Source organism: Accipiter gentilis, chromosome 28 (assembly GCF_929443795.1).
Source record: "Accipiter gentilis chromosome 28, bAccGen1.1, whole genome shotgun sequence".
NCBI lineage: Eukaryota > Metazoa > Chordata > Aves > Accipitriformes > Accipitridae > Astur > Astur gentilis.
In genome coordinates, this window is record NC_064907.1 from 20,522,313 (window position 1) to 20,547,505 (window position 25,193).

General features: G+C 56.1%; 2 protein-coding genes across 11 annotated transcripts in view; one reads left to right on the forward strand and one right to left on the reverse strand.

Annotated features, from left to right (window-relative positions):
* The window catches only part of KANSL3 (KAT8 regulatory NSL complex subunit 3), a 28,546-nt gene extending 12,853 nt beyond the window's left edge, over positions 1–15,693 (forward strand). For 2 of the 9 annotated variants that reach the window (XM_049830774.1, XM_049830776.1), the window contains 8 exons: positions 997–1,188; positions 2,900–2,984; positions 3,881–4,035; positions 4,515–4,627; positions 5,258–5,477; positions 5,715–5,848; positions 10,190–10,352; positions 12,581–13,362. In XM_049830774.1, coding sequence (XP_049686731.1) covers positions 997–1,188; positions 2,900–2,984; positions 3,881–4,035; positions 4,515–4,627; positions 5,258–5,477; positions 5,715–5,848; positions 10,190–10,352; positions 12,581–13,185 — 1,667 coding nt within the window. In that variant the 3' untranslated portion in view covers positions 13,186–13,362. Of the gene's footprint in view, positions 1–996; positions 1,189–2,899; positions 2,985–3,880; positions 4,036–4,514; positions 4,628–5,257; positions 5,478–5,714; positions 5,849–10,189; positions 10,353–12,580; positions 13,363–14,297; positions 14,488–14,900; positions 15,062–15,265 lie in introns of those variants that run through there. The other 7 variants (XR_007509827.1, XR_007509828.1, XM_049830777.1 and 4 more) reach the window with 7 other exon arrangements.
* A 91-nt stretch (positions 15,694–15,784) lies between these two features.
* ARID5A (AT-rich interaction domain 5A) lies at positions 15,785–21,971 on the reverse strand. Of its 2 annotated transcripts, XM_049830781.1 has the most exons (7): positions 21,884–21,971; positions 19,602–19,699; positions 18,652–18,817; positions 18,504–18,556; positions 18,303–18,400; positions 18,032–18,179; positions 15,785–17,742 (listed from the first exon to the last, which is right to left on the reverse strand). In XM_049830781.1, exons 2-7 carry the CDS (start codon positions 19,659–19,661, stop codon positions 16,450–16,452), a joined length of 1,818 nt encoding a protein of 605 aa, XP_049686738.1. In that variant the 5' UTR covers positions 19,662–19,699; positions 21,884–21,971; the 3' UTR covers positions 15,785–16,449. The 2 variants fall into 2 exon arrangements, with proteins under 2 accessions (XP_049686738.1, XP_049686739.1); XM_049830782.1 differs by lacking the exon at positions 19,602–19,699 and having other exon boundaries at positions 21,884–21,919.
* Positions 21,972–25,193: the final 3,222 nt, after the last annotated feature.

Sequence of the window (25,193 nt, forward strand, 5' to 3'; positions counted from 1 at the left end):
GACTGCAAACACCACAGCAGGAGGCAGATCTGCGCCCTTGTTTCGACCCAGTCCACCAGCATTTGAGGCTGGGGCCAGACAATCATACACCAGCGGTGGAAGACTCATGGAGAACGGATGGGCAAGATCGGGCAGCGTGTGACTGTGTTCCTGGGCTGCCCAGAGGTGCTTGTCGTGGGTCCTCTGTGCTTTTTCGGATAGCCCTGGCAAGCTTGTGCTCCAGGCAGGATGAAACTGATGTGACGGGTCAAGGACATGGCAGCAAAATGAGTTGGTGGTGTAGAAGAGAAATCTCAGCTTGTGGTTTTTCTCCCCTCGTACCAAGCAGCGTAGGGTATGTGGGGGCTTGGCTTTGCTGCAGCACCTTTTGTGCTCATGGCTGTTTCGCTTAGTGCCTCTAAGAAACCTGTTCCCTTCAGTCCAGCTCCTGGAGGGCCAGTTAGGAGCACTGGAAGGGATGTGCCGAACGACAGGCGTGCAAATACCTTTGCTGGTGTGTTGCAGGAGCAGGGGGCTGAGCTCTAATCCCAGTACTGGCAGCACGCCTGCACCAGCTCTGCAAGTCTCTGCGCCCTCATCCCCTCAACCTGGAAATTAGGGATGTTGGAGGGGCCTGATGCCAGGATTGATTATGCTGCGCTTATGAAATGAAAAGGGTTTATGTGGAGATGTGGTATCGCTGTAGGCATCCGTTTTTCTTCACTGCAGAGGCAAGGCAAACTTCATATACTGTCCTGCTTTAGCCTGTGAGAGTAGCTGAAGCTATGTCCTGGCCCTAAGACAGCAGCTTAGGGCACACAGAAGTCAGTGTCGGTGGTGAAAAGGAGAAGCGTGGGTTCCTTGTGCATGGGAGATGGGCAAGGCTGGCATGGAGGGAGCTGTGGAAGTGTGCATGGGCATGTGTCCCTTCTCTGCACCTTGGTGTGCACAGTGGAGCAGCACTGACCTCGAGGGATCGGCCATCAGTTTTCAAAAAGCTACTTCTGTGTCCCCTAGTTCCAGTCTCCTCAGAGCACTCGGAAGGGGCTGAGAAAGATGATGTGCGTATGCAGCTGAAGAGGCATCAGACCCCCAGCCCGACCCAGTGCACCAAATCCTCCAAACGAGCCAAAATCAAGGTGACCATTGTCTCTCATGGAGATGCTGCTGGCGTGGGGAACGGAGCACCCCTCACCACCCAGGCAGAAAGTGAGTTGCGATTACATAGCTGCTTTTTAACCAGAGAGCGGGGACGTGGCTCTGCCCAGACTCACTCCTCTGGGGCATGGCGTGGGGAGGGGAGGGGAGCTGTGATTTTGGTTTTTTTATTTTGTTTTTTTTTTAAAAAATTATTTTTGGAGGAGTTAGCTGCAGAAAACAGGCAGAGGCTCAAGATGTGAGTGACTTGGGGATAGCCGGGAAAGCGTGGGGGCTGACAGCACGTAGGAGCTTGGCAGGAGCCTCTGTTTTCCATAGCAGTTGGGATTCCACGCTCCAGCGAAACACTTGACCACAGCCTTGTGTGCTGCGAGGCAAATTTTACACCTTCCTCTGAGGCATTGAGCTGCTGCTGGAAGCAGGATGCTGGTCCTCACGGACCCCTTGCTCCAAGTAGGTTGTGTGCGTCTCCAGTTCTGCTGCCCGCTCCTGCAGCACCTGCACGAAGCTCTCGCCTGGAACATGCTCCTGCTTTAGGGATTACAGTGATGTTCCTCCCTCTGAAAGACCTTCTTACATTCAGACTTCACGATTCAGCCAAGTGCCCCGCTCTGCTGATCCCCTTTGGGCCTGAAGTCCGCACAATACGCGCTTGATACACATGTAAACAAATTCCGGCTCCTCTCCTGCCCCTGTGGCATGCAGTGCAGAGGTCCCCACAGTCCAAGAAGAAGTGATGTGCTTGGTCTTCTTCACCTTGAGCCTTTGCAAGGGAGGCCAAAAGCTTTGGCTACTGTCGCCCTTGTACCTGACGGATGTTGCCTTGTTGCTGGCAGTGCTGGTGTACATGTCTTCCTCAAGTCAGAATGCAGAGCACCAGAGATGTAAAGCAGTCACTTGTTATTAGCATTAGCTTGATGCAGTGCAGGACTGAAAGGTCAGCATCTCCATTCTGATAGGAAATCACAGGTTTTCAAAGCTGAGAAATAATTCTGCTCCTTTGGAAGCATCTCTCAGTTAACGGTTGTTTTGAACTGTGAAAATGAACTAATAAATGCACATCTTTTTAAGGTTACGGTTTATCTGCTGGCAGCTTTGAAAATCTCTGGTTTCTGGAATCTTTTTTTTTAATTTTACAAACTTTACTTCTTTTCACAGAAAGGAAATGAATTGCAGAAGTAAACATGAACCAAAACAAGAATTCCCTCTTACCGTGTGTGAGCAGGAGGAATGCACAAGACAAACGCAGTTGTATCCCAAAACGCCGCAATAAACAAATATTGTGACTCGTCGCATCCCTGTGTATTTTGTAAAGTGTCTCTAAAGAATGCTTACAAAATTGCTCACTAGTGACTAGCCAGATCTGAATTAATCGGTTGAGGTGGTAGACCTGTGCCATGATGGACTAGGAGGAGGGGATTAGTGGAGATAACGTTTAGGAGAGAGATTTGCATTTGGTGGTGAGGGCCTGAGATTTCATTGCTTACAGATTTTGAAGCTGATTCCTTCAATCTTGTCTCTTGTAATGCTTCCACAACTGTTTTTATTCGCAAGTCTGCTCTGTTTGATACTCCCGATCTCCCGTAGCGCGGTGCCTGGAGTATATGTTTATGGCTATGTTGGAGGTTTCCTTGAGAAGATGCTTTATGAGCAGGATAAGCCCGTGGCCCACAGCGCTCTGTCTGTGGGTAGTTGTGTGAGAGAGGGAATCCCTAAGACTCGTGGAGGAGAGTGAGTGAGGTTTCTTCTTTTTCTTTTGCAGTTGTCGCTGGAAAGCCGGTCCCCATGGCTGTTGGCCAGTCTGTGTCAGGCGCAAAGGAGCTGTCAGGACTGCTTACTGCCCCGAAGTGAGTGCGACTTTGTTTTTTATAAGCCGTGGGTATTTTTGACAGGTTGCTGATGGGAAGCACTGCAACAGAAGGTGATTTCTGCATGTGGAACTTTCGGGTTTCTTGCTTATGACTGGAATTATCTGAAGTGCAGGAGACTCTTGGATTCCTGAAAACTATTGTCAACTGGCAGTTGAGTCTGAGAATGGCAGAAATGGGCAAAAGTAGAAGGTAGTGTGGCTGTTAGGCTATATTTCTATATGGCTTTCCAAATCCAGCTTTGCTTATCTCTGTCTTTTGAATGACTCTGGTGTCTTTGGCAGAAATTCAGTGTTGTCTTTAATCCTTCCCTTCGTTCCCTCTGGCAGTCAAGCATTTTTGCCCAAAGATAGGGGAAAGAAGCCTCAATATTGGCTCATGAAGTTGATTAACTGGCTGTAGGGATTTCTGTTGGGGAATCAATTTGACATCGACATCTCGTGTCACTGTTTTCCCTTTTAATTCAAACCAAGCTTTGGAGAACCAGAGTCTGACTGATCTGGGAGGGGAGAGGAAGAAGAGCTGGTTTAGAAAGTAGGTTTTAAATGGGGAATGTGTCACTGCAAGGTAGATTGCTTTTGTGTAGGGTGACGCAGCCCTTGCAGCACTTAGGCAGGCGCCCACGTGACAACAAGCTCACTTCCAATTGGGAAGTACGTGGTTTTTGCCATAGGTGCTCCTTGTTCTAGCTGCCGCAGTGGGCACAGGGAAACTTCTCTTGCTTTGGGTTTTTGTAGCTCATCAGCTCCCTGCCTTACACTTCCAGGAGTCCTGCTTGGTTGCGTTAGGCCAGCGACAGCTTGCTGTCAAAGCCATCTCATTGCCCTGTGCAGTTTATTGCTAACTGGAGTCTTTCTCTTCTGCTCGCTTTGTAGGCTGAGTTCGGCAGCGGAAACCTCCTCCGCAAGTCCTGCTCCGTCTGCCGTGATCCCCAGCAGCACGGCACCCAGTGCTTTCCATGCCCTGCAGAGCAGGCTGGTGGCCAGCAGCACCCACTGCATGCAGGCCCAGCCAGCCAGTACCCTCCAAGGTACCTGCCTCTCTCCATGTCTCTGTTGTGAATGTAAAAGGTAAACCAGGTTCAAAATCATTTGGTGGATTCTCTTTCTTGCATTCCCTGGTTGCTTTGGGTTTGGCTGAGGCAGCATTTGTAGTGCTTTGCTATTGCAGAGCCTACAGAGATCCAGTGGGATGCTACAAAGCAAGGCTGAAGGTGCAGTAGGTGACTTGTTAATTGTGTCATTTGTATATAATGATGCCTTGAGATACCAAATCCGACCTCCTTCTGCCTTCTGGGTTTCACAGCTAACCTTGTTTGTAGCTGCAGCAATGAAATGTGTTGGACTCTGTGTTAGAGCAGCTAGGAGGATCCCTGCCGACCTCGACGCAGGCTGCTTGGGACACTGCTTTTTAAAGAACAGTTTTGCAGACATTTGCTGTATGACAGACCTGGAATTTCATGGTGGTGAATTCTCTGAGCCCGATTTCTTTATTCCTTACTTTTTTTAGGAGCAGCATCTGCCAGCAGCCTGCTGCAAGGGCTAAGCTTCAGCCTGCAGGACATTGGGACCAAGTCATCAGCCCTCCCTGCCAGCGTGGCTGCTGCTGGGCCACCGGTGCAGGTATGCAGCCTGCAAACATCAGAGATCCCTCTCTGGAGGGAAGCTGTATGAAGGATAAAGCAGTAGGAGTTGGAGGGAACCTAGACAGGCCCTGTTTGCTCCAGGACCAGAAGAGATGAGGGATGCTGGGTGTGAACTGCAGCTGAAATGATACATCCAAGCCTTGGCAGTGTGCCGGGTGCCAAGGGTTCCTGTAGGTGGCATGAGTTCTGGGAAGCGGGGCTGAGGGAATTTCTTTCTAGGCAGCCACCTAGAAAATGCTGGGAAGAAGGTGGAGAATGGACGGAGCCGGGGGGGATCAGCGATCTTTCTCCTTCTTGTTCTTCTGGGAAAACACACGCCTGTGACCTCTCAGGCAATGCTTTCGATCCCTGCAGTCTGAGGCAACCTCTTTAAGAACGGGTCACTTCTTTAGAAGCGGAGCCACAGTTTCTCCCAGTCAGGCTTTCAAGTTGAAATGAGTATGTGCAGACTGGAAGGGACAAGTGTACTTGCTTTTAGACCTGCTTGCGGCCACCAGAATGAAGTGTGGAAACACTGACCTCTAAAGGCCTCTAGCCTCTGCATGGGGAAGAGGCTGTGCCATCCCCTTTCCTTCCAGGTACTCAGTGCTTCTGCTTCTCCTTCCAGACCTCAGCAGTGAAGACGCCCGCACCTATCCAGAACCTGAGTGCCATAACCACAGGCACCGGCACAATTGTCCGTACCATCCCGGTTGCCACCTCTTTGTCTCTGGGAGCTTCAGCGAGCGGGAAGCCCACGGCCATTCACCAGCTGCTGACAAATGGGGGACTGGCAAAGCTGGCCAGCAGTCTCCCTGGCTTGGCTCAGATCTCCAACCAGGCAGCAGGTGAGGGAGAAGGGGGACAGGCGTGCGATGCAGGCACCTGGAGCACCCCATTATGCCGAGACTGGCATTTCCAAAGGTTATTTTGCCTTTGAGATGTAGCTGTGGATGGCTGTGAGTGCTAGTAATTTCTGAGCAGCTGCCTCTAATGGGAAGAGACTTCAGATGCACCCCCCGGTTGGTGAATGTGGCCTCTGCAGTCCCTGTGTCTCAGGGACATCTTGCTCACGTGTTTTCTAGGCTTGAAGGCCCCGACAACCATTACTGTGACGCTGCGTGGGCAGCCCAGCCGCATGACCACGCTTAGCCAGGCTGCAATGGGGACTGTCCAGCCCCAGCTCGAGGAACAGCCAATGCAGACGCAGGCACCTCAGGTAATTTTTGGCATCTTCTCTGTAGACAAAGTGTCTGCTGATGCTCTTCTGAGCTTTTTCTGACCATCATAGTCAAGGGCAGATACAGCTGTCGTGGGGAAAGTGTTCTTGGTCACAGTCCCTTGGGTGTGATGAGCTTTGTTGCTCTGCTGAGGCTGCACAGAAAGGGGCCTCGCAAGGAGGTGGTTAAGAAGACCCAGGTCATCTTCGTGTCTGTTAGTGGCAGGGTCGATTGTGCTCAACATCGCACTAGTACCGCACCGAGGGGATCTCTGGCTAGACTTTGAAAGCTGACGTCAGCATGGGAATTGTTAATGAAGCTCCAGGTTTTCTTGGCAGTAACAGGTTTTGGTGGGAGGAGGAAAGCTGCTTGTAGAGTGGAGTGTCTATCCCCTGCCTCTTCAGGCAGGAGAGTGGGTTGACTGTGCTGTCTGTAGCTGTATTCCTCTTGAAAACACTGCTTCTCACTATTAGATGCCCTGATGTGAGGCTGGGCCCTGTGGATGTTGTTGGGGATACCGTACTACTTCCTTCTGCAGGTCCACAACTCCTGCTCTTTCTCACTGCCATGCTGTTGAAACCGATTTATGAAGTGCTGACTGCGTGCTCCAAGGTTGTGTCTGTTCGATACAGATCTGCTTTTGGAGGTGGATCACGGACAGTAGGAAAAGCTCTTACTGTTCAGACTCTAAATGTGTGCCAGGTACTGTCTCAAGGATCCTGGCTGTCTTCCTGCTTCCTAGGTTAAGTCTTGGTGTGGTTGAGAAGAAAGCACAAGGTGCCAAGTCAGAGAGGGGTTGTTTGTTGTTGTGAACGTAGTGGTCTTGGGTACTGTAACGCGGACCTCTCAACCCCAGATCCTGGAGGTAGCAAAAGGGGTAAAATTACTGCAGGTGTATCCTTGGGCTCTGTCCCAAATCACTGTCAGTTTTGAGCTGGATCCATAAATGTGACAGCGGAAAGGTTGGTTCTGACTCCCTGCACAGGATGTTTGGTCAGCAGTGGCTGTGATGTGCTGTCAGCAAGGTTGACCTAAGCTCAGATGGCTTCCCCATGGTCCCGGCTCTCGTCCTGTACAACACTCGGGTCTCTTCTTGTAGATGCTTTCCTGGACACGGGGATGTAGGAGAAAACAGGCAGCCCAGGCCTGTGATCTGCCTCATGGGACTAAAGGGGGCATTGCGGGAAAAGGGCTGCAGGTTGCCTGAGTATATACTGAGGAGTATAACTGACTGTCCAACAGATGCTGAGTGTAATGATTTGAGGCAGGCGTCTGCAGGGAGAAAGCAGTTCAAAGAGCAACAAACTCCCAGAATGATAGATGCTGCAGCTTGGGCGGTCGGATGAGTGAGGAGTGTCCAGTGGGGATCAAGCTCCAGTTCCCAATGGGGATTAACAAGTTGGCACTGAAGGCTGAGGATGCCAAGATCGCTCCAGATTGGCAGGGTTTAGTTTTTTTCTTTTTTCTCCCGAATGTGATTTTTCCTACTGTTGATAGCACTAATGCAGGTCCCAGGCAGGTAAGCTGGTGTAGGAGAGGCAGAGCAATCTTTGCTTTGTAGATGAAGCTCTGTAGTTTTGGTCCCTGTTGTTGGGGTAGCTCAAGTTGTGGGCAGCGTTTTGGAAGCAGGGAGAGTGCTTCTCTTCCTCGCTGCTATCTGCAGGCATTTGAGGTTGCCTGAAGCCCTGAGATACATTTAGGGAGGCGTTATCTTAAGGGTGAAGCATTGGGATGGAAGTTGGGTAAGTATTGACAGCAGAAGCCATTGATTTGTCCTGCGCTGCTTTAGAGCTGGCATTGCATCCACCATTGCCAGTAGTTTCTACGCAGAGTCCTGGTTCGCTGCTGGTTAAAGCTCAGATTCAGGGTCATCCGCGTTCTCCCTCCCTTGACTTTTCTGTGTTTCTTTCAGTCACTTTGCTCATGCAACAGAGCTGGTGAGCATTGGCAGAGCTGAGCTTAAAGCCGGCTAAGATAGAGCTCGGAAACACAGAGCTAGTGACGCTCAGTGCAGATCCCACCTAAGCAGCGGGTGAGTTGCTTTCTAAGGTCTGAAACTCTTCATCCAAGTTGGAGGCATTTTTTGTGCTCTTTAGAGGCCATTTAATAAACTATCAGAACTGGCATGCTTTCCTTTACGTCTTTTGTTACCTTTGAGAGACCCTAAATATCCAGCAGAACAGTAACTCTGCAGTGTAATGAAACTTGGTACAGATCGACTCCAGGGTTAACAGGTTCATGTACGGGTTAATGTTTTGAGGTGGTGGCACTTGGAACTGGATATTGGATTGCATGCTGTGACTTCTACCTACAATGCTGAGCTTGTGTGTTCAAGGTAGGGCTTAATTGTGTGGCCTGCTGGGAGAGTTGCTTCAAAAGCAAACTGAAAGCTGGCTTTTACAGGAAATGGAATGAGCTGTATGTTTTTGTAACTAATTATAGCCCTTGACATCAGCTGGTGTGTACCTTTAGCGCATAGGATTACGTAATCTAGCCCGGCTTCCTGTAAAAGAGCAAATTTACAGAAGGCTTTGGGGGATAATGCCTAGGGCTTAAACTCTTGTGTTTTCAGCAGTAGCCAAAAAGCTGTTGTCGGTTGGGTTCCCTTTGAAATTCCAGCTGACGGCTCCACTGTGCCTGTGCAGGAAGCGTGAAGCCCACGCATCGGCTGTGCGCTGTGATTTTTAAACTCTGGGGGCTGGGGCGATGCCTGCAGCAGCTGAGATGCAGTTTGAGTGGGTAACTCTTTTCCTTCCCCCGTGGGCATTAAATGGGAGACAGAAGACTGAGGAATCTCCCTGGGGAGTTTGGTGCTAATGCTTTCTGTGAGTAGCGGAGTAAGAAGAAGCAAGAGTGTTTGCGTGGCTTTAAAGTGAAAATACGAGCAGACTTCAGCTTCTCTTTTCAAGAAACTGTTCCGTGGTGGTTTGAACATGGCTTTTTGTATGGGTTTTCCCCTGCAGTGTGGTGAAATCCTGATAATAGCTCCATAAAGCATGGATTGATACCGATGCTGGATCACACTTTTGTTTTCTGTTTAGTGGTGCGAAGATTTACGTAGCAATGACCAGAGCTGCAAACTGAGGTCATGGTTTGAGCTTTGGGCAAGGATCTCCCTCAGATGGCATGAGGAGAACTCTTGACTCCAGCCCCTGCTGCTGCCCAGAGCTGGCTGCTGGTGGTCAGTGGGCTGTAAGCAGGCAGTGAACACCTTTCTTTTCCTGAAGTCTGACCCTTTCGACTCCCAGGGGCATAAATATTAGTTATAGTGAACGTAGTACCATTAAATTGCTGCACAAGGCATTGAAAAACAGGCTGTGACCTGCATGGGCATCAGGTAGGGGGGTCTCAGACTTGAGCTTAAGTGGTGCTTGTCAGTGGTGGAGGAAAGTGAGCAAGGTGGCTCAGAGAAGTCTGACCGAAGAGGTGGGTATCTGCTTTTATAGCTGGAAAAGCTGCTTTGGAGCTTGAATTGTGTCAGCTCAGGGCTGTGAGGGCTCCCATGGAGAGCACAGGAATGCATGCCGTTGGCTCTTTCCAGTATCAGATTGCAGATGCACCTGGAGAGAGTTCAGGCAAGTGAAGCAGACCCAGAGGCATCCGAAGAACCCCTCAAATGGGGGAATTTCCAGGTACTTCACTGAAGCTTGTCGGTGCTCTCCAGGGTGTGCTGCCATCTGCCTTAGGATACAAATCCAAACTCCCCAGTTGTCCCAGTATGTAACGTTTGGTGGACACTGGTGCTGTGTAACCAGCTGGTTCTTGTCAGAGGGCTTGTATGTCTTTGTCAGGCAAGAGGGAAGCTCTTCCGATGTAGAGGATGGTGTGTGCTGTTGCAGTTTTTGCTGGGCTTTTTTGCTGGTGCTGCTGGTAATAGCGGATCATTCTTGCAATTGTGTCTGCATGATGTGGGAATCATTCCTGAGCTCCCGGCTCTTGCTTTACTCTTGCTGCAGAGGAAATGAGAGCAGAACTGATTTCTCTGACAGCCAGAGATGGGGATAGAGCCATCCCATTCCGCTCCAGAAAAAGGCAATGAGTTTATGCCAGTCTCAGCCCAAACACTGACAGTGGTGTTGGTGCTGCAAATGACACCATCATGCTTTTAAAATACAGATCTGTGGATTTTCTCTCGGTACGTATTTTTCCTTGAGCTTGGTAATGAGTGGTCAGAGTGAGGGCAAGGCTAGAAGAAGCAGGAAGAGGGCATGCTCAGATTTTATTTTTTTGTTAGGTGAGGGCTTGCGCAGGTCCAAAGGATTGGTTGCAGCCCCCCGCAGATGGTGTATCCTCGGCAGTGGGGCATTTCCAGTAGCTCTCCGTTACTTTAACCCTTCCAGGCTCCAGACGGTGCTGTTGGGAATCTGGCTGCCCCAGCTACCAGCGCCGCCTCTCCTGGCAAGCTGCTGTCTCAGATGGATCTCAGCAAAGCCCAGGCTGGCGCAGAGATGGCTCCCGCCGACCCCGCGGCACACCTGACCTCCGCCGCGGCAGCACCTGTAGGTGAGGCGCATGGCAGTCGTGGGACACGGGCAGCCGGCCTGGGGACGAGAGCGGAGGCCGGATTGGAGCCATGCCACCGGATGACGTGTGCGGAGTCACTCTGGGGAATAGCTGCCTGAATGCTGCTTATTTTTAAGCCCCTCGCTTTGTTTGTGTTTTTTTTTTTTTTGGTTGGCTTTTTGTTTGTTTTTTTTTTTTTTTGTCCACCCCTTTAAGTTAGGTTCCCCCATGGTTTCTTTGCACAAGGAGTTGTGACTCAGTGCAGCCATTTTTGAGTGGCTGATGAAGAGCAGGGTGTTAAACTTGAGACCAAACACAGAAGGGATTATCTGCCATTTGTGTTTAGGGCTGCCGTCACACGCTTGTAGCACTAAGCACTTTCCCTCCTACCCACATTTATTTACCTTGCCTGGGGAGAGTGGACCCATCCAATTACAGCTAAATAAATATTGCAGAGCCACTACCCAGCCAGTAGCCTCAGACTTGGGGAGAAAAAATAAATTGACACAAAGCGGTGATGCGATCTGTTGCATCCACAAAGGCTTCTGTTCCAAAGAGCCCATTGCCAGCCAAGCCAGTGTTTTCATTTTCCTCGGTCCAGCTGATTTCCAAGAAAGCGGCAGGGCGAGCAGGTAGTCAGCACTCAGGCCAAATCTGGTGGATGAAGTTCAGTGGGGCTGTGCCAGTTTCCCAAAGGGCAAAGCTCTGCAGCGTGTGTGGTTTTCCTTGCAGGCGCTAAACCCAGCTAACTGACCCCTGCAGACCTTCAAACTCTGCTCGTCTCCCCCAGGACTCAATAGGGAGGTGCAGAAGCACTAGGCTTAAGTCGTCTTCTCTGTGTTTTGTTCCTTTTGTTATTTTTTGTAGCTAGTGGATGAAGTTAGATCTGTGGAGAGCTTTACCTGCTTTCACTGGTTGGCTTTGCATCCAGTGGGGAGGACCAGTTCGTAGGAAAGCTGCTGGAGCAGCAGGGTGGACTAGGGTGTTAGCACAAAAAATTTTCCGGACTTTTTGGTTCGTGGAGCGGTAGTTGCCGCTGTCTAACAGCATCACTGTGTGTCTCTGCTGCTTCCCCAGCCTGCGTAGGAGTGGCTGGAGTCGCCTGTTCCTGCCGTGCTCCTGCCCTTCCAGCCTCCCCGATTCCCCCCAGGATGGTGGGGTCGGTGGTCCCATCCTGGTTAGGCAGTCAGTCGTCAGCCTTTGCTCCGTGCCCTCCCTGCTCGAGGCACTTCATTTCGGAGAGGTCCATGCTGCGCTGGTGGTACTTGTGGCATGCTGTCACCACTGAGGAGTGTGATGAGCGACGCTGCAGTGCATCTTTGATGCCACTATATCAGAGAGACGTAGTGTCGTGTGCCAGGTGACCCAGGGTGGCTGCTTTCCGCTCCTCGGTGCGGACTCCTGAGGAATGGAGCAAGTCACAGCCTTGGGCAGCTGCAGGGGCAAACTATGGGCTGCTTTAGGTTGGGGTTTTCCTCCCCAACGTTGTCTTTAACTGGCAGTGGGTCTCCAGGCTTTTTCCCGTCCCTTCAGTGCGTCTAAACCCAGTGATTAGATTTCAGTGAAGTCTCTCTCCCCTCTGTTGCTCTCTGGGCTGTGGCTGTTGTAGATGCAGCTGGGGAGCTGACTCGGACAGGGTAACCACCGCGATACAACCCCTGCCGTTGCCTTAGAGCACAGAGGCCTTCATTTTACAAAGCCTAAAGTCTTTTAGCCATCTCCTGGGGTGGAGTGTGATGAGGGTCTGAGCACCCCAAGCGCTGCTGGTGGGACGGAGCCGGAGATGCCAGAGATGAGCAAGAGCTTGCCTTGAGGTGGGCTGCCGAGAGCAACGTGAGCTCGGTGTGGTCTGTGACAGCTTGACGGGTAGGATGGGGCAAGATGGAGCCTGCTTGCCTGAGGAGGAGCCATGGCGTCCTGTCCCAATGGGACGGGACTTTTTCTGGGAGAAGATCAGACACTGAAGGAAGAGAAGGGCTTCCTTGGGAGATCTGAGCAGTCTAGGAGAGGAGCGGTGCTGATGGTGCCTGTTTGGCTGTTGTGGTTTCCTTGCCCAGGCTGTGACAGCGCTGGGCTTTGTTTTGAGTTCTCGCTCTGGAGAGCGGACAGGGCCAGGTCTTTCCATTCACTCTGAAAGCCTGCGACTCCGCTGCTGCAGCTGGGGGCTGCAGCGCAGGGTGGGCACCACATCCCCACAGCCACTGACCGCGCTCTCCCCTTCTCCACAGTGACTCTCCCCTTCTCCGCAGTGACCACCACCAGCCCCATGAAGACGCTCTATGTCATGTCGGATGCCAAGCTGTCTGCACTTACCAAGTCTGTGATGGGTGAGGCTACCTCCGTCCCCCTCAAACTGCCGGGCATCCAGCCTTCCTCCTCTTCCTCCTCCTCATCTGCCAGCTCTCCCACTGGTGCTGTCACCTTCGCCACCTCCCCCCTGGCCAGTGCCCCCAGCCCTCCTGGCAGCCTGGTACACTCGAAGGTTGGACCTGTCCTGCAAACTGCTTCCAAGACCGTCATCCTGACCTCCACGCTGGCCACGGTGAAGGGCGATGGACCCCTGGGACACATTGGGGAGAAGGTCAGCCTGACCAAGAGCGCCGCGGCCCTCGGCCATGCTCTGGGGGCAGTGGAGACCCTGGGGAGGGTTCCCTCCGTGGTGGACGATGGGAGCACCATCATCCACACCAGAGAGGCTCTGGCCAACAGACACTTGCTGCCCCAGGGTGTGCTGCCAGGAGGGGCCGGCACCACGCTCATAACGCTGGGCAGCAGCCTGGCCAGCTCCTCCATCATCGCCACGGCAGGGCCCACGCTCAGCCAGAAGCCGTAGGGACCCCCGGGACCCCTCGGCTGCAACCGGGCACTTCGGGAAGACTGAGCTCGGCTGCCTGGTGGGAGAGGAACAGCCCTGTGGGCATGGGGGGGCTGGTTCAGGCTGGGGGGAAACTGGGGGGATGTTTTTCTGGTTTTGTTGCTGTTTAATAAAACTTTTTTTGTCTGTTACTGACTTCATTGCACATGTCCCTTCCAAAAGCAGCTTTGGTTGCAGCCCAGCCCTTGACCATTTTTGTTGAGGGCCGATTTCTCTTGCCGTGAACCTGTGGAGGGACAAAGCAGCCTTGTGCAGGCAGGGAAGGGTTCATGCTGTGGGTCCTGGGAGCAGGCTGGGCAGCAACCGGGTCAGCTCCTGCTTTCTGTGCTATCTGCCGGTACATCCCTCCTCTGGGCAGAAGTTTCCTCGTACTATTGGGAATATTTATACATGCCGAAAAAGGCTCAACTTTAATCTGCCCTGAGCCTTGACTTAACCTTTAGTTGTGTTTGCATCGGCAAGCAGGGGTAGCGCCAGGCACCTGGGGAGCTTGTGTTTGAAATGAGGGAAGCAGCAGAAGGGGTGACACAAAGGGGCTGAGCCACAAAATGGGGGCCGAGATGACGCGGTGAGGCCGAGTTCCGCACCATTGAGGGTGGTTTGCCAGGGCTCGGGACAAGTGTTTCGCCGCCCTGGGGCTGTCACTGGGCTCTGGGGCTTGCTTTCACAGGACAGAGCTTAGGGCTGTGATTTGGTGGGTATTTTTGTGGTTATCGGGGATAATCCCAATGCTCTGTATGTATGTCTTCATCCCGTGCTGTGGCTCTGCGAGCCCTTGACCCTCGCTTCCCCGGAGGGATTCAGGGCACGGTGTGACATTTGCTGGCTGAGACGCTTTCGGGGAGCGTGATTCTTGGCAGACAGAGACCCACAGTGCCGGGGCAGCCCCGTGCTCCTGCTGAGGGCAGGCACGTTTCGGAAATCTCTGCTCGCTTCCTTATCCTGTTGGCTTGTGAGAAGATCCTGTTTTTGGCTTGGCTTGGCTGGGACAGCACACACCACGGCAGAAGCAGGGCGTTTGTTACAGGGAGCCTGAAAACAGCAGAGAATAACAGTTTTCCCCTTTGAAGGCTGTATTTGCTCGTCGTAAGAAGAGGGAGATGCTGTGAATCCCTTCCCACCTCTCCTGGGCTATACACACGCTGCTCCAGATGCTGTCCAGCTTTTTGGGAACTGTCCTGCTTTCCCCTTCGCAGCCTCTTGCACGCCGGACTTCATGCCTGCACAATGGTGAGTAGCCATCTTGAGGTTGCCGAGCTTTGCCAGCACCCCAAACCCTGCTGAGCCCTGGGCTTTTCTTCCCTTTTTCCTGGAGTTTTGGTGGGGGGGGAGAAAAAGGAGAAAAAAAAAAAAAAAAAAAAAAAAAAAGGCAAGATTTTACTTTGCCAGCAATCCAGGTTCAACCCAGGCAAAGTTTCCTGCAGGGAAGGTCGTGGGTGTGGAATGACCTTGAATCCCAAGGCTGAGCTAGCCCCTGGCATGGGGGGTTTGCCGATGGGATGCCACTAAACGTGGCACCTTCTCCCTGAGCGGACAGCGATGGGAAAACAACCAGGATGAACTTAGGCTTGGCTCTAGCATCCGCAGCACCCATGGACACAAGCGTGTTTGGTAAAAACGAGGGTCTGCTGTTGACCCGCAGTGTTTTTAAGCAGCTCAACTTTCTTTTCCAGGCTCGAAGTCACAATTTCTCAGCTGCAATAACAATAATAAGGCTGAGACACACTTAGGGATGTGGCACCTCCAGTGCCCTCGCTCCCAGGTGCGAAAGCAGCTCTTTGTGGGAAGGCTTGAGCTCTGTGGCCACGTCCTTGCTCCCAAACCAGGGTGAAGGGTAGGTGTTTTGGCAGTGAAGCTCTTGGGGTAGAGTCGGGGTGGTCTGCAGCGCGTGTAATGCCTTTCTAATGCCCAGGCTGGAAGATTGAGGAGCGGTTGCATCTGTGACGCTGCTCTTCTCACCGAGTCTAATGCTCTAAGCATCATGGAGTGACCAGTGCTGCATGGGACTAATTCTCCTTTTCCAATTTCTATCCCAAAGCTTTTCCTTTCCGTGGATACAGCAGAAGTGGTCCTTAAAAGCTGACTTATGGCTCCTGCTCCACCTGAAGCAGTTAACCCTCTCTGGGGATGAGCAAGTGCCACCGTCCCTCTGCCCTTTCCACTTGGATGGCTTGTGCCGAGGCGCCCAGGACAACGGTGAGTGGATGCGCTTGTGGGGAGCAGCCAGCACGAGAAAAGCAAGTCCTGCGCCTCTGATGAAGCCTTTAGGCCATTTGCAACAGCTGAACAGGAGCTCCCGAAGGCAAAAAACACCTGGAGATGTTGCTGGGCTGGTTCGCCCTGGGACGCGTGGCTGCTCTACAAAATGGCTGCGATTCCCCCAAAACTGATGCAGAAAAGCACCTCCTTCTCCATGGGATCGGGGTGGCCCCAGAGGTGCGTCTCAGCCCATCCCCACAGCATCACGAAATGCCTCTGGGGCTCCATGCTTAGGGTGAGGATCCCCCCAAACCCTGCCCTGATCCCAGAAATCAAGGACACCCCAAACACCGCCAGGTCGGGACCATCCAGCCAGTTTTATTTTGGGCACTGCCCCTGCAACCAGCTCAGCCGCTGTGGCTGTTCGAGGTGCAGAGCAGCAGTGAGCGGAGCGGCCGGAGTGCTTTGCAGGCAGACACCCAACGCAGTGGCTGCTCACTGCAGTCCCAAACCCCTAAAAAAACCTCTGGAGCCCTGGACAGAGGCACCAGAATTAAAAACCAAAACTGCATCAGGTGGTGTGAGCCAGCCGGGGCTCTGGACCAGGGAGTCACCGAGCGTCCTGGCCATGGTGGGGTGGGAATAACCGTCGCCCATCTCAGCCTCCTCGCCACATCACGCGAAACCGCGCCGGGGCACGGCATCTCTAGCAAAATAGAAACCTCTGCAACTGATTTTGCTCCCTTTTGTTTATGTGTGTATGTATATATATATATAATATATATATATAACCCTGTGATATTGGTAGTTAAGTCACCGGCGTAACGATGTCAGATACAAACAGCTCTAAGATCAAGAGTAAAAATGACACAGTCCAGATTGTCTCCTCTTAGTCCCCTTGCCAGGCTCTGAAGCGGTGACCGGCTCCGGCACGTGCCTCGCTTCCCGGCTCAGCCGCCGCGGCATCCTGGCCGGCTCTCTTCTCCGCATGGAACGAAGCCAATCCGGAGCGGGATGAAAGCGCTACAGCTTGGCGTGGCGGTGAAAGGCCGGCACGTGGGGGGAGGCATAGGTGGGTTGGCTGTGCCACGTTGCCGCCGGGTAGAGCCGGTGCTGCAGCGAGCTCTCGTAGGATGCCGGGTAGTGCCCGGGGCCGGTCGCCAGCGGCCGGCACAAGTCGGAGGGCTGCGTGGAGGCGGCTACCAAAGGGCTGGGGAAAGCGGGGATGACGAAGGGGTTGACGGAGAGGGACGGTGCCATGGGCACCCCTTGGGTTTTGAGGTGCTCCAGCGGGTTGCCGAAGCTCACCGGGAAGCGCAGCATCGCTCCCTTGTAAACGTCCGGAGCTTGCGGCAGCGGCGTGGCGTAGCCAGGGCTGGCCACTACCGCCTTGGGTTTGGCCAGCCCTTGCTGGCCCCCGGGCGAGCCGGCGCCCGGATCCCTGCCGTCGGCCTCCTTCACGAAGGGAGAGATGGCACGTAACTTGGGGCTGGGGCCGAAAGCCGTCTCCTCCTCCCGACCGCGCTTGCCCCTCGGTGCGGTGGGGGTGAAGCCGGCCCCGGGGGGCACCCAGCAGGCTTTGACGGCGGCGCAGGCGGCCGCTCGCCGGCTCTCCCCGCTCCACGGTTGCCCTCCTTTGCTCCGCAGGTCTTGGGGCTGCTCCAGCTCCTCGGGTCGCGAGGGGAAGGTGGAAGGCGGCTCCAAAAAATCCTTCAAGCTGGAGAAATACCCCCAGAGGGGATGGCAGCTGACGGGTTTCAGCACCTCGTTGCGGTAGGCGTGGAAGCAGCCGGTGAAGACGGTGGGCGCCGGACACCCGTCCTCGGCCCGCGGGCAGGGCTGGCTGTCTCTCTCGCCGGGGGACGCGCTGGGGACGGGTCCCACCTCGCTCCCGACGCTCGGAGCTCTATCCTGAGCTCCCGACGGCTCCGGGCTCCTCCGCTCATCCAGGTGGGGGCCAGCGGCCAGCTGGGGGGGCTCAGGGTTGGGGCCGGGGCCAGCGTTGCTCGCCGCCCGCCGGCCCTCGGGGCAATGGCGTTTGTGGCAGTGCAAGGACTCTGCCTTGCTCACTTGGGCCAGCAGCTTCTTCTTGGCCAGCGGAGACATGATGGGGTGGTTGCCTTTGGAGTAGAAGCTGGAGAAAAGGCGCTTGTAGGTTTCGGTGTGGGTCCTGCAGGTGCTGGGACACCCCCCCGAGGGGCTCGGGGTTGGGACCCCCGGACCGGAGCATCCCTCCACCGCCCGGCTCCGCTCCGGCGCGTCCCTCGCCTCCTCTGTACCGGCCGCTCCCTCCGGCTTCCCCTTATCCGGAGGCATCTGCGAGCAAAGGGGATTTGGGGTGTGGGTGCCGGGCTCTGCCGCGTCCTCGTGCCGGGGTCCCAGCTGCCCCCCAGCCTCCTCCCCATCTCTGGCTGCCCTTAAGCCCTCCGCTCTCCTCTTTTCCCAGCCAGCTGCATCCCTCTTGGCTCTTCCCTGGCCACCCCAATGGATTCCCCCCAGCGACGGACAGACCTGGGGGTCGGTGCGGGGTTCTGGGGCTGCTCCTGCACCGGAGCCACATCAACTGGGGTCTTGGGGGGGGGGGGGGGGGGGGGGGGCCGCGCACCTGCTCCCGGCCCTTCTCCTTCTTGGCCCTCTTGCTCTTCTCGCCCGTCTCGGCGCCCTTGGAGACCTTGTACTGCTTGCGGGGCTTGCTGGGGGGCAGAGGCTTGTCGTCCTCCCCCTTGAGATGCCGCACATACGGGAGGACCAGCCTGCGGGGTGGGGGGGTGGGATGTGGGGGAGCGGCAGTGAGAACCGGCGCCGGGAGGGGAAACTGAGGCACAGAACGGGACCTCCCCCACCCCACCCCACCCCACCCCAGGCTCGTCCCCCACCTCTCGTAGTGCCGCCGGGTGCAGGTGGCCGCGCTGGTGCTGCCGGGGCTGCCCCCCAGTTCATCGTAGACGTTCTTCCAGAGCCGTCGTCCCGTCACCTGCGGCGGGGAGGGATGGGTTAGCCGCCCCCCCCAGCCCCGGGCACCCAGGGGACATCCTGGCACCCAGGGGACATCCCGGCACCCAGGGGACATGGCTTACCAGCTCGTAGGCTCCCAGCTTCTCCACGGCTTTGTAGATCTTCCAGAGGTTAACTGGAAATAAAAGAGGAGACGCCGAGGGTCAGGGGGACGCGGCGCTCGCCGCCACGGCCGCCGGCAACTCCTGCCGGTCCCGGCGAGGGACGTACTCTGCTTGAAGCCGAGGTGGGGGATCCTCTCGATGGGCGTGTGTCGGTCCTTCATGAACTTGTAGAGGCTGACGAGGAAGGCTTCCTCCTCCTCCTTCTCCCCGCCGGCTGCCGTTTCTTCCACCGGCTTCTCCCGCTCCGAGCCATCCTCCCGGACCGGAGCCTCCTGCGAGAGACGGGGGGGGTGAGAAAGAGCCGAAGGGGAAACTGAGGCAGAGCAGAAGCACCCAACAACACTACCCCCCCCCCCCCCCCCCAAACCTCGGGGATGCTTTGCAACCCAAAGGCATTTAACGAGCTCTCGGTTCGTTAGCCGGCAGCCCGGGCCGCCGGCCAAGTTGGTCAAAGCGCTGGAACTGTGCGAGAACACGAGGAACGGCTTCCAGGAAAACAGACGGGCAGAAATTCATCCTCCATCCCCCCCCCGCCGCCGCCGCCGCCTTTCTCGGCTAAAAATGTTTCTCGTTTGTTTGTTCTACATTTTCCGGAGTTATAAAACTTGTTGCTATTTTTGGGCAAAGCAGCTGCTCGGCTCCCAAGTACTTGATTTTTTTTTTATTTATTTATTTTTTTAATTCTTCTTCTTCTTCTTTCTATTCTTTTAACCGCTTGTGACGGACGTGGTATTTTAACGGCTGAACTATTTTGAGGCTTTTTTTTTTTTTCTTTTAAAAATAAAAAGCTGCTGGGGGGGGCGCAAAACCTAACCACCCTTTGTCAGGATAAAAAAATAATTAGAAGCTGGGGAGGGGTGGGGAGGGAAGCTCATTTCTGTCCCCAAAAATGCCCTGTTTTGGGTAAGTTTCCCCCCCAATGCTGGGAAATTCACCCTCCTCTTCCTCATCCTCGCTTTCACAGGCGACAAAGAGATGCTCATGTGTGTGTGTGTTCCCAAAATATGGGGGGGTTCAGCATCCTCCCCCCCCCCCCCCCCAAAAAAAAAAACTCACCGCCGGTTTGGCAGCGGTGGGCTCTTGGGGGTCTCGTCCCTGCGCTTGGTTGTCCTCCATGGGGGGAAAAGTTGTTGTCTTTGATTTTAGGAGGGGTCCTGCAAAGCAAAAACAAAAAAAATAGGGGGGGTGAGACACCCCAAATTGTTGCTAGCCCCCCCCCCCCCCAAAAAAAAAAATTAAGGGTAAATTGAGATGATTTGGGCCACGGTGTCGCCCGCCAGGCACCGAAATCGGCCGATTTCGGTGCCTGGCGGGCGACACCGTGGCCCCAGGCTGCCTCTCACCCCCCCCCCCCCCAATTTAGGGCTCAATGCCCCCTTGACACCCCAAATCCCACCCCACCCCCCCGCGCCTACTTTTTGGGGTGAAAACTTTGGCAAAAAAGGGGAAAAAAAGCGGGAGGGCCAACCTGGGGAAACTGAGGAGCGGGGTAAGTGGGGGGGGCGACGGGGACCCCCCCCACTCCCACGAAAGACCCCCTCCGCTGTGTCCCCCCCCCCCCCCCTCCGCGCCGCGATCGCGATCCCGCTCACCCGCCGCCGCCGCGCCATGTGATTACCCGCCGCGCCCGCGGGGCGGCACCGCCACGCCCCCTCTCCGCCTATTGGCTAGCGCTTCCACGCCCCCCTCTTCCTATTGGATAACCCAGCCGCTCGTTGCTGTTCCCCCCTCCCCTAGCGAAGTGCGTGCTGGGAGTTGTAGTCTTGCGGCTCATCGTGCGTGTGTCTGTGGGTTGCGCGTGTGTGTGCGTGTGTGTGCACACGCGTGTACGTGGACATGTATGTTGTTACGCGGGCGTGTAGGTGTGCGTGTGAGTTCATATATTTCGGGGAAAGTGGGTATTTGCCTGGGGGGGCGTGTGTGTGTGCGTGTGTGTGTGTGTGTGCAAGGGGGGCACACGCGTGGGTAAAAATGCGTGTGCCGGGGTGGGCACGTGTGTTCCTGGTGGGGTATACGAGTGCCAACACGCGGGTGCAGGTGAGTACAGGTGAGTGCAGGCACGCGCGGGCCTGGACATGCACGTGGGCGCCCGTGCACGCACGCACACGCGTGTGCACGTGCACAGAGGTGAGCACACGCGTGGGGGGTGGGCGCCTCTGCCTGGGGGTGCGGTGCTGGTGGGCACACGCGTGTACCTCTGTGTGCCTGCAGGTACCCGCGCGTGCGGCAGGTACGCGCGAAGCACACGCGTGTCCGTACGCGTGCGGACTCCCCGCGTGACCCGGCCGTGATTTCACCGGCTCGGATTTGATTCCCGGCACCGCGAGCGCGGCCGAGCCGCTGACGTGATTTCCTCCTTTTCTGGTATTGCTACGAAAACGCAGGAAACTGGGGGGGGGGGGGGGCAGACAACAGGGGCTTTTGGGGTGAAAAGCGGCCGATTTGGGGCTGAACTACTCAGGCTGGCACGAACAAGCTGCGTTGCATCAAACCAGGTGGCGGGCGAGCTTTGCGCCGGTAATTTGGGGAGCCGAAGGTGACGGCTGGGCTGTAATTACGCATTTAATGCGATAATCATTAACGGCGTTTTCGTGGCGGGGGCGGCACTTTCCCGGCGCTGTCGAGAAACCGCAGCGTCGCTCCGCGAAAGCTGGGCCGGAGCGGGCTGAGACCGGCCAAACTCATCTCACGTACCGCCCCACCGCGCTTCTCGCCACCTGCAACCGCCCTCGGTGCCCCGTGGGCCTCGTTCTCCTTACCAAAATCACCCCCCCCTTAACCTAAATTTTGACCGTTTAGGCCCAGATTCCCGGCGAGCGGCGTCCCGGTGTTGCCGGCCGCCCGCCGAGCGTGGCGGAGGTTGGGATCGAAGGGCCGAGCGTCACGGCTGGGAATAGCGTGGGAGCGGTGCCAAGCCATTACGGCGGGTGAGGAATGGGTTGAAGTCATCCTTTCCCCGGCCCGCGCCGCCGCCGGGAGTGAAAATAGCCCCCTCACGTCACCCAGCGCCGGCGAAGGGACCCGCCGGCCGCCGGGGGTGCGGGAGAAGGCTGGGGAAGGGGCTCGGGGCAGGCGGGGATGGTCGCGGGTGAGGGCGTCCCCGTGGGGTTGGGGTGGATCCCCCCCCACCCCGCCCCGCTTTCTCCCGCGGGTTTGGGATTCTCCATCCAACCGGATGGTTTTCCCCAGACTTGCCGCCGTGGCACGCGCCGAGTTCGGCCGGTCTCAGCCGGGACGGGATGGAGACGGGGTGACGCGCGGCTCGTGGCGGCCGATGGGGGGACCCCCGCCCCCCCCCCACCCCGACCCCAGCCCCGGGGACCCCCCCCGGTACTCACGGGCTCAGGAGGCGAAGGCCGGGCGGCTCATCGGCGCGGCCGGAGGAAGAGCTCTGTGGTTTGCTGGTGTTACGGTACCGGGGATGACGGGCTGGGGGATGAGTCATCCCCCACTCGGGGAAGTGGCGTGTGCCTGTGTGTGCGAGTGGGGGTTTGCGTGTGCCATTGACTCTTTCGTTACCGGAACGGACGGGCTTTTTTGGGGGTTCTCACCCAGGGGCAGCCCGGCACCGCGCTGAATGACTGTGCTGGACTTTCCAGCCCGACCCCCCCCGCCCCCCTCCAACCCCGCCGCCCCAATCCAGAGCTGGCGATGCGGCCGCGGTGCCGGCCGGGCCCTCGGGGTCTGGGGACGCGGTCGGGTCCCGGGGGCCGGGATGCCTGTGGGGTCGAGGTCCTGGTCCCCCTCTGAGGGTGGCTTTGCTGGGCACCAACCTGCGAACTGGGACCGAGCCACTGGTGTCCCCTGGGGCTGGGCATCATCCCGCAAACTGGGACCGAGCCACTGGTGTCCCCTGGGCTGAGCACCATCCTGCGAACTGGGACCGAGCCACTGGTGTCCCCTGGGGCTGGGCATCATCCCGCGAACTGGGACCGAGCCACTGGTGTCCCCTGGGCTGAGCACCATCCCGCGAACTGGGACCGAGCCACTGGTGTCCCCTGGGGCTGGGCATCATCCCGCAAACTGGGACCGAGCCACTGGTGTCCCCTGGGCTGAGCACCATCCTGCGAACTGGGACCGAGCCACTGGTGTCCCCTGGGGCTGGGCATCATCCCGCAAACTGGGACCGAGCCACTGGTGTCCCCTGGGCTGAGCATCATCCCGCAAACTGGGACCGAGCCACTGGTGTCCCCTGGGCTGAGCACCATCCTGCGAACTGGGACCGAGCCACTGGTGTCCCCTGGGCTGAGCACCATCCCGCAAACTGGGACCGAGCCACTGGTGTCCCCTGGGGCTGGGCATCATCCCGCAAACTGGGACCGAGCCACTGGTGTCCCCTGGGCTGAGCACCATCCCGCGAACTGGGACCGAGCCACTGGTGTCCCCTGGGCTGAGCACCAACCTGCAAACTGGGACCGAGCCACTGGTGTCCCCTGGGGCTGGGCATCATCCCGCAAACTGGGACCGAGCCACTGGTGTCCCCTGGGCTGAGCATCATCCCGCAAACTGGGACCGAGCCACTGGTGTCCCCTGGGCTGAGCACCATCCTGCGAACTGGGACCGAGCCACTGGTGTCCCCTGGGCTGAGCACCATCCTGCGAACTGGGACCGAGCCACTGGTGTCCCCTGGGCTGAGCACCATCCTGCAAACTGGGACTGAGCTCCCAGCATCGCTTGGGCACTGGGTACCACTTTCCAGGGACAGTGTCCCTTGTCCCCAGCTTGGGCATCCCAGTCCCATGGGACCGAAGCCATCCGTAAATGGGGGATGGCAGGGGCTGGACTGGGGGCTGCTGGAGAGCACCCATGGGTGCTCAACCCCATAGCAGCCCCCTGACAGTCGCCCCCCCCCCCCCAGCCATCTTGTGAAAGAGCCCCCAAAAAAAAAAGAAAAATCCCCCGGTGACTCATTTTGGGCCAACAGAACAGCCGGAGAAAGCAGAAGCAGGGGGAGGTCAGGGGGGGCATCTGGCTCCTGTCCCCCCCCCCCCAGGGCTAGAAAAGGGGTGAAGGAATCTGAGGGTGATATTAACCCTTTTGTTCCAGGAACACATCCGCTTTCCACTTAATAATAACAACGTGATTTAATGAAAAAGAGCAAAAAAACAACAACAAAAACCCCCATTTGGGTTTCTATTCCTGGCTCCGGTTTCTATTTAAGCAGAATGGGGGGGTCTGGAGCTGTGTGTGTGTGTGTGTGCGTCCCCTGCCTCAGTTTCCCCTTGCACATGGCGGCTGTGTGCACACTCCAGCCTGCCTGGACTCGCCATCACCTCTGCTCGCCTGGCTGGGAATATATTGAATTTCAGGCTCTCGGGGGGGGGGGGAGCTGAGCATCCAAACCTGGGAGGGATCTGGCCCCTGCAGGACTCTGCTCCAACAGGAGCGCGAGGGAAAGCTTCTGCCTCAGTCGGGGTTTATTTTTTTCACCCCGTGGAAGAGATGCCGGAGGAAAAGGGGAATTATTGAGGTTGAAAGATGTCACTGAGGTGATAGTGGCCATCAGTGCACTGAAAGGCATCAGAGCTCAGCCAGTGTGCAAAGCCCAGTGCTGTCAGCTGCTGGAAAAGGAAAAGAAGGAAAAGGAGAAGGAAACAGGAAAAGAGAAGGAAGGGGAGAAGGAAAAGGACAAGGAGGAAACGGAGAAGGAGGAAAAGGAGAAGGCAATGGAGGAAAAGGAAAAGAAGAATTAGAAGAAAGAAAAGGAGAAGGAGAAAAAGGAAAAGGAGAAGGAAAAAAAAAGAGCCAAAAAATGAAAGCCCAGCTGCTGGGGTGGCGCTGGATTCAGCAGCGCTGGCGGCACCTGCGTCCCTTTGGGGCACAAACTGCGGCGGCGACGGGGTTCGTTATCTCATGAGGGTCTGGGGGGCGCTTTGAGGTTGCAGGAGTCACCAGCACCCTCCTCCCGTGGGTTAATCCCATCAAGTGCTGGTATGGAAGTGTAGCTCTATTCTGAATTCTGACGCTATAAATTATGAATATAAAGCTGTGAAATAGCTCCTGGATTTAATTACCCCATGATTAACCGATGTAATCACCGGGAAAACAGCCTCCTTGAGGAGCACACGTGAGCTGAGCCCCCCCCCCGCCCAGCACCGGGGAGATGCTGTGCCCACACTGGCACAGGGGGTTTATTATTCACGAGGCAAAAACCACCTTGACTGAGGGGAGCAGCTGGAGCCGGATGCTTTCGGGTGCTGCTGCAGCACCCTGGGTGCTGGGGGGGACACAAGCACACTTTGGGTGCCCCCCATCGAGAGGAGGCTGGCGGCTGCAAAAGGAGGTGCCAGCCACAGTACCGACACTTTACACCCCAACCCTCTGCCAAAGCGGTGGCACAGCTGAACGCCAACCTAACCGCAAGGATCTTTCCAGGGACAATTTAATTAGTGGGGCACTAATAGGGCTTAATGACCTCACCTGGGGTGTCCCGACACCCACGGGACCTATTTAAGCTCAGCCCAGCCACAGAGCCCGTTGCTGCTCATCCCAGCCAAGGCTGCGCATGGATGTGCGTGCACAGGCATGCGGAAATTCACGGGGATGTGCACCTAGACAAGCGCCTGCGACCATAAAGGACCGTATATCTGCAGAGGGATGCCCAGGGACCCCTATAGACAGACCCACGCACGTGGCTTTGGCGGGGGG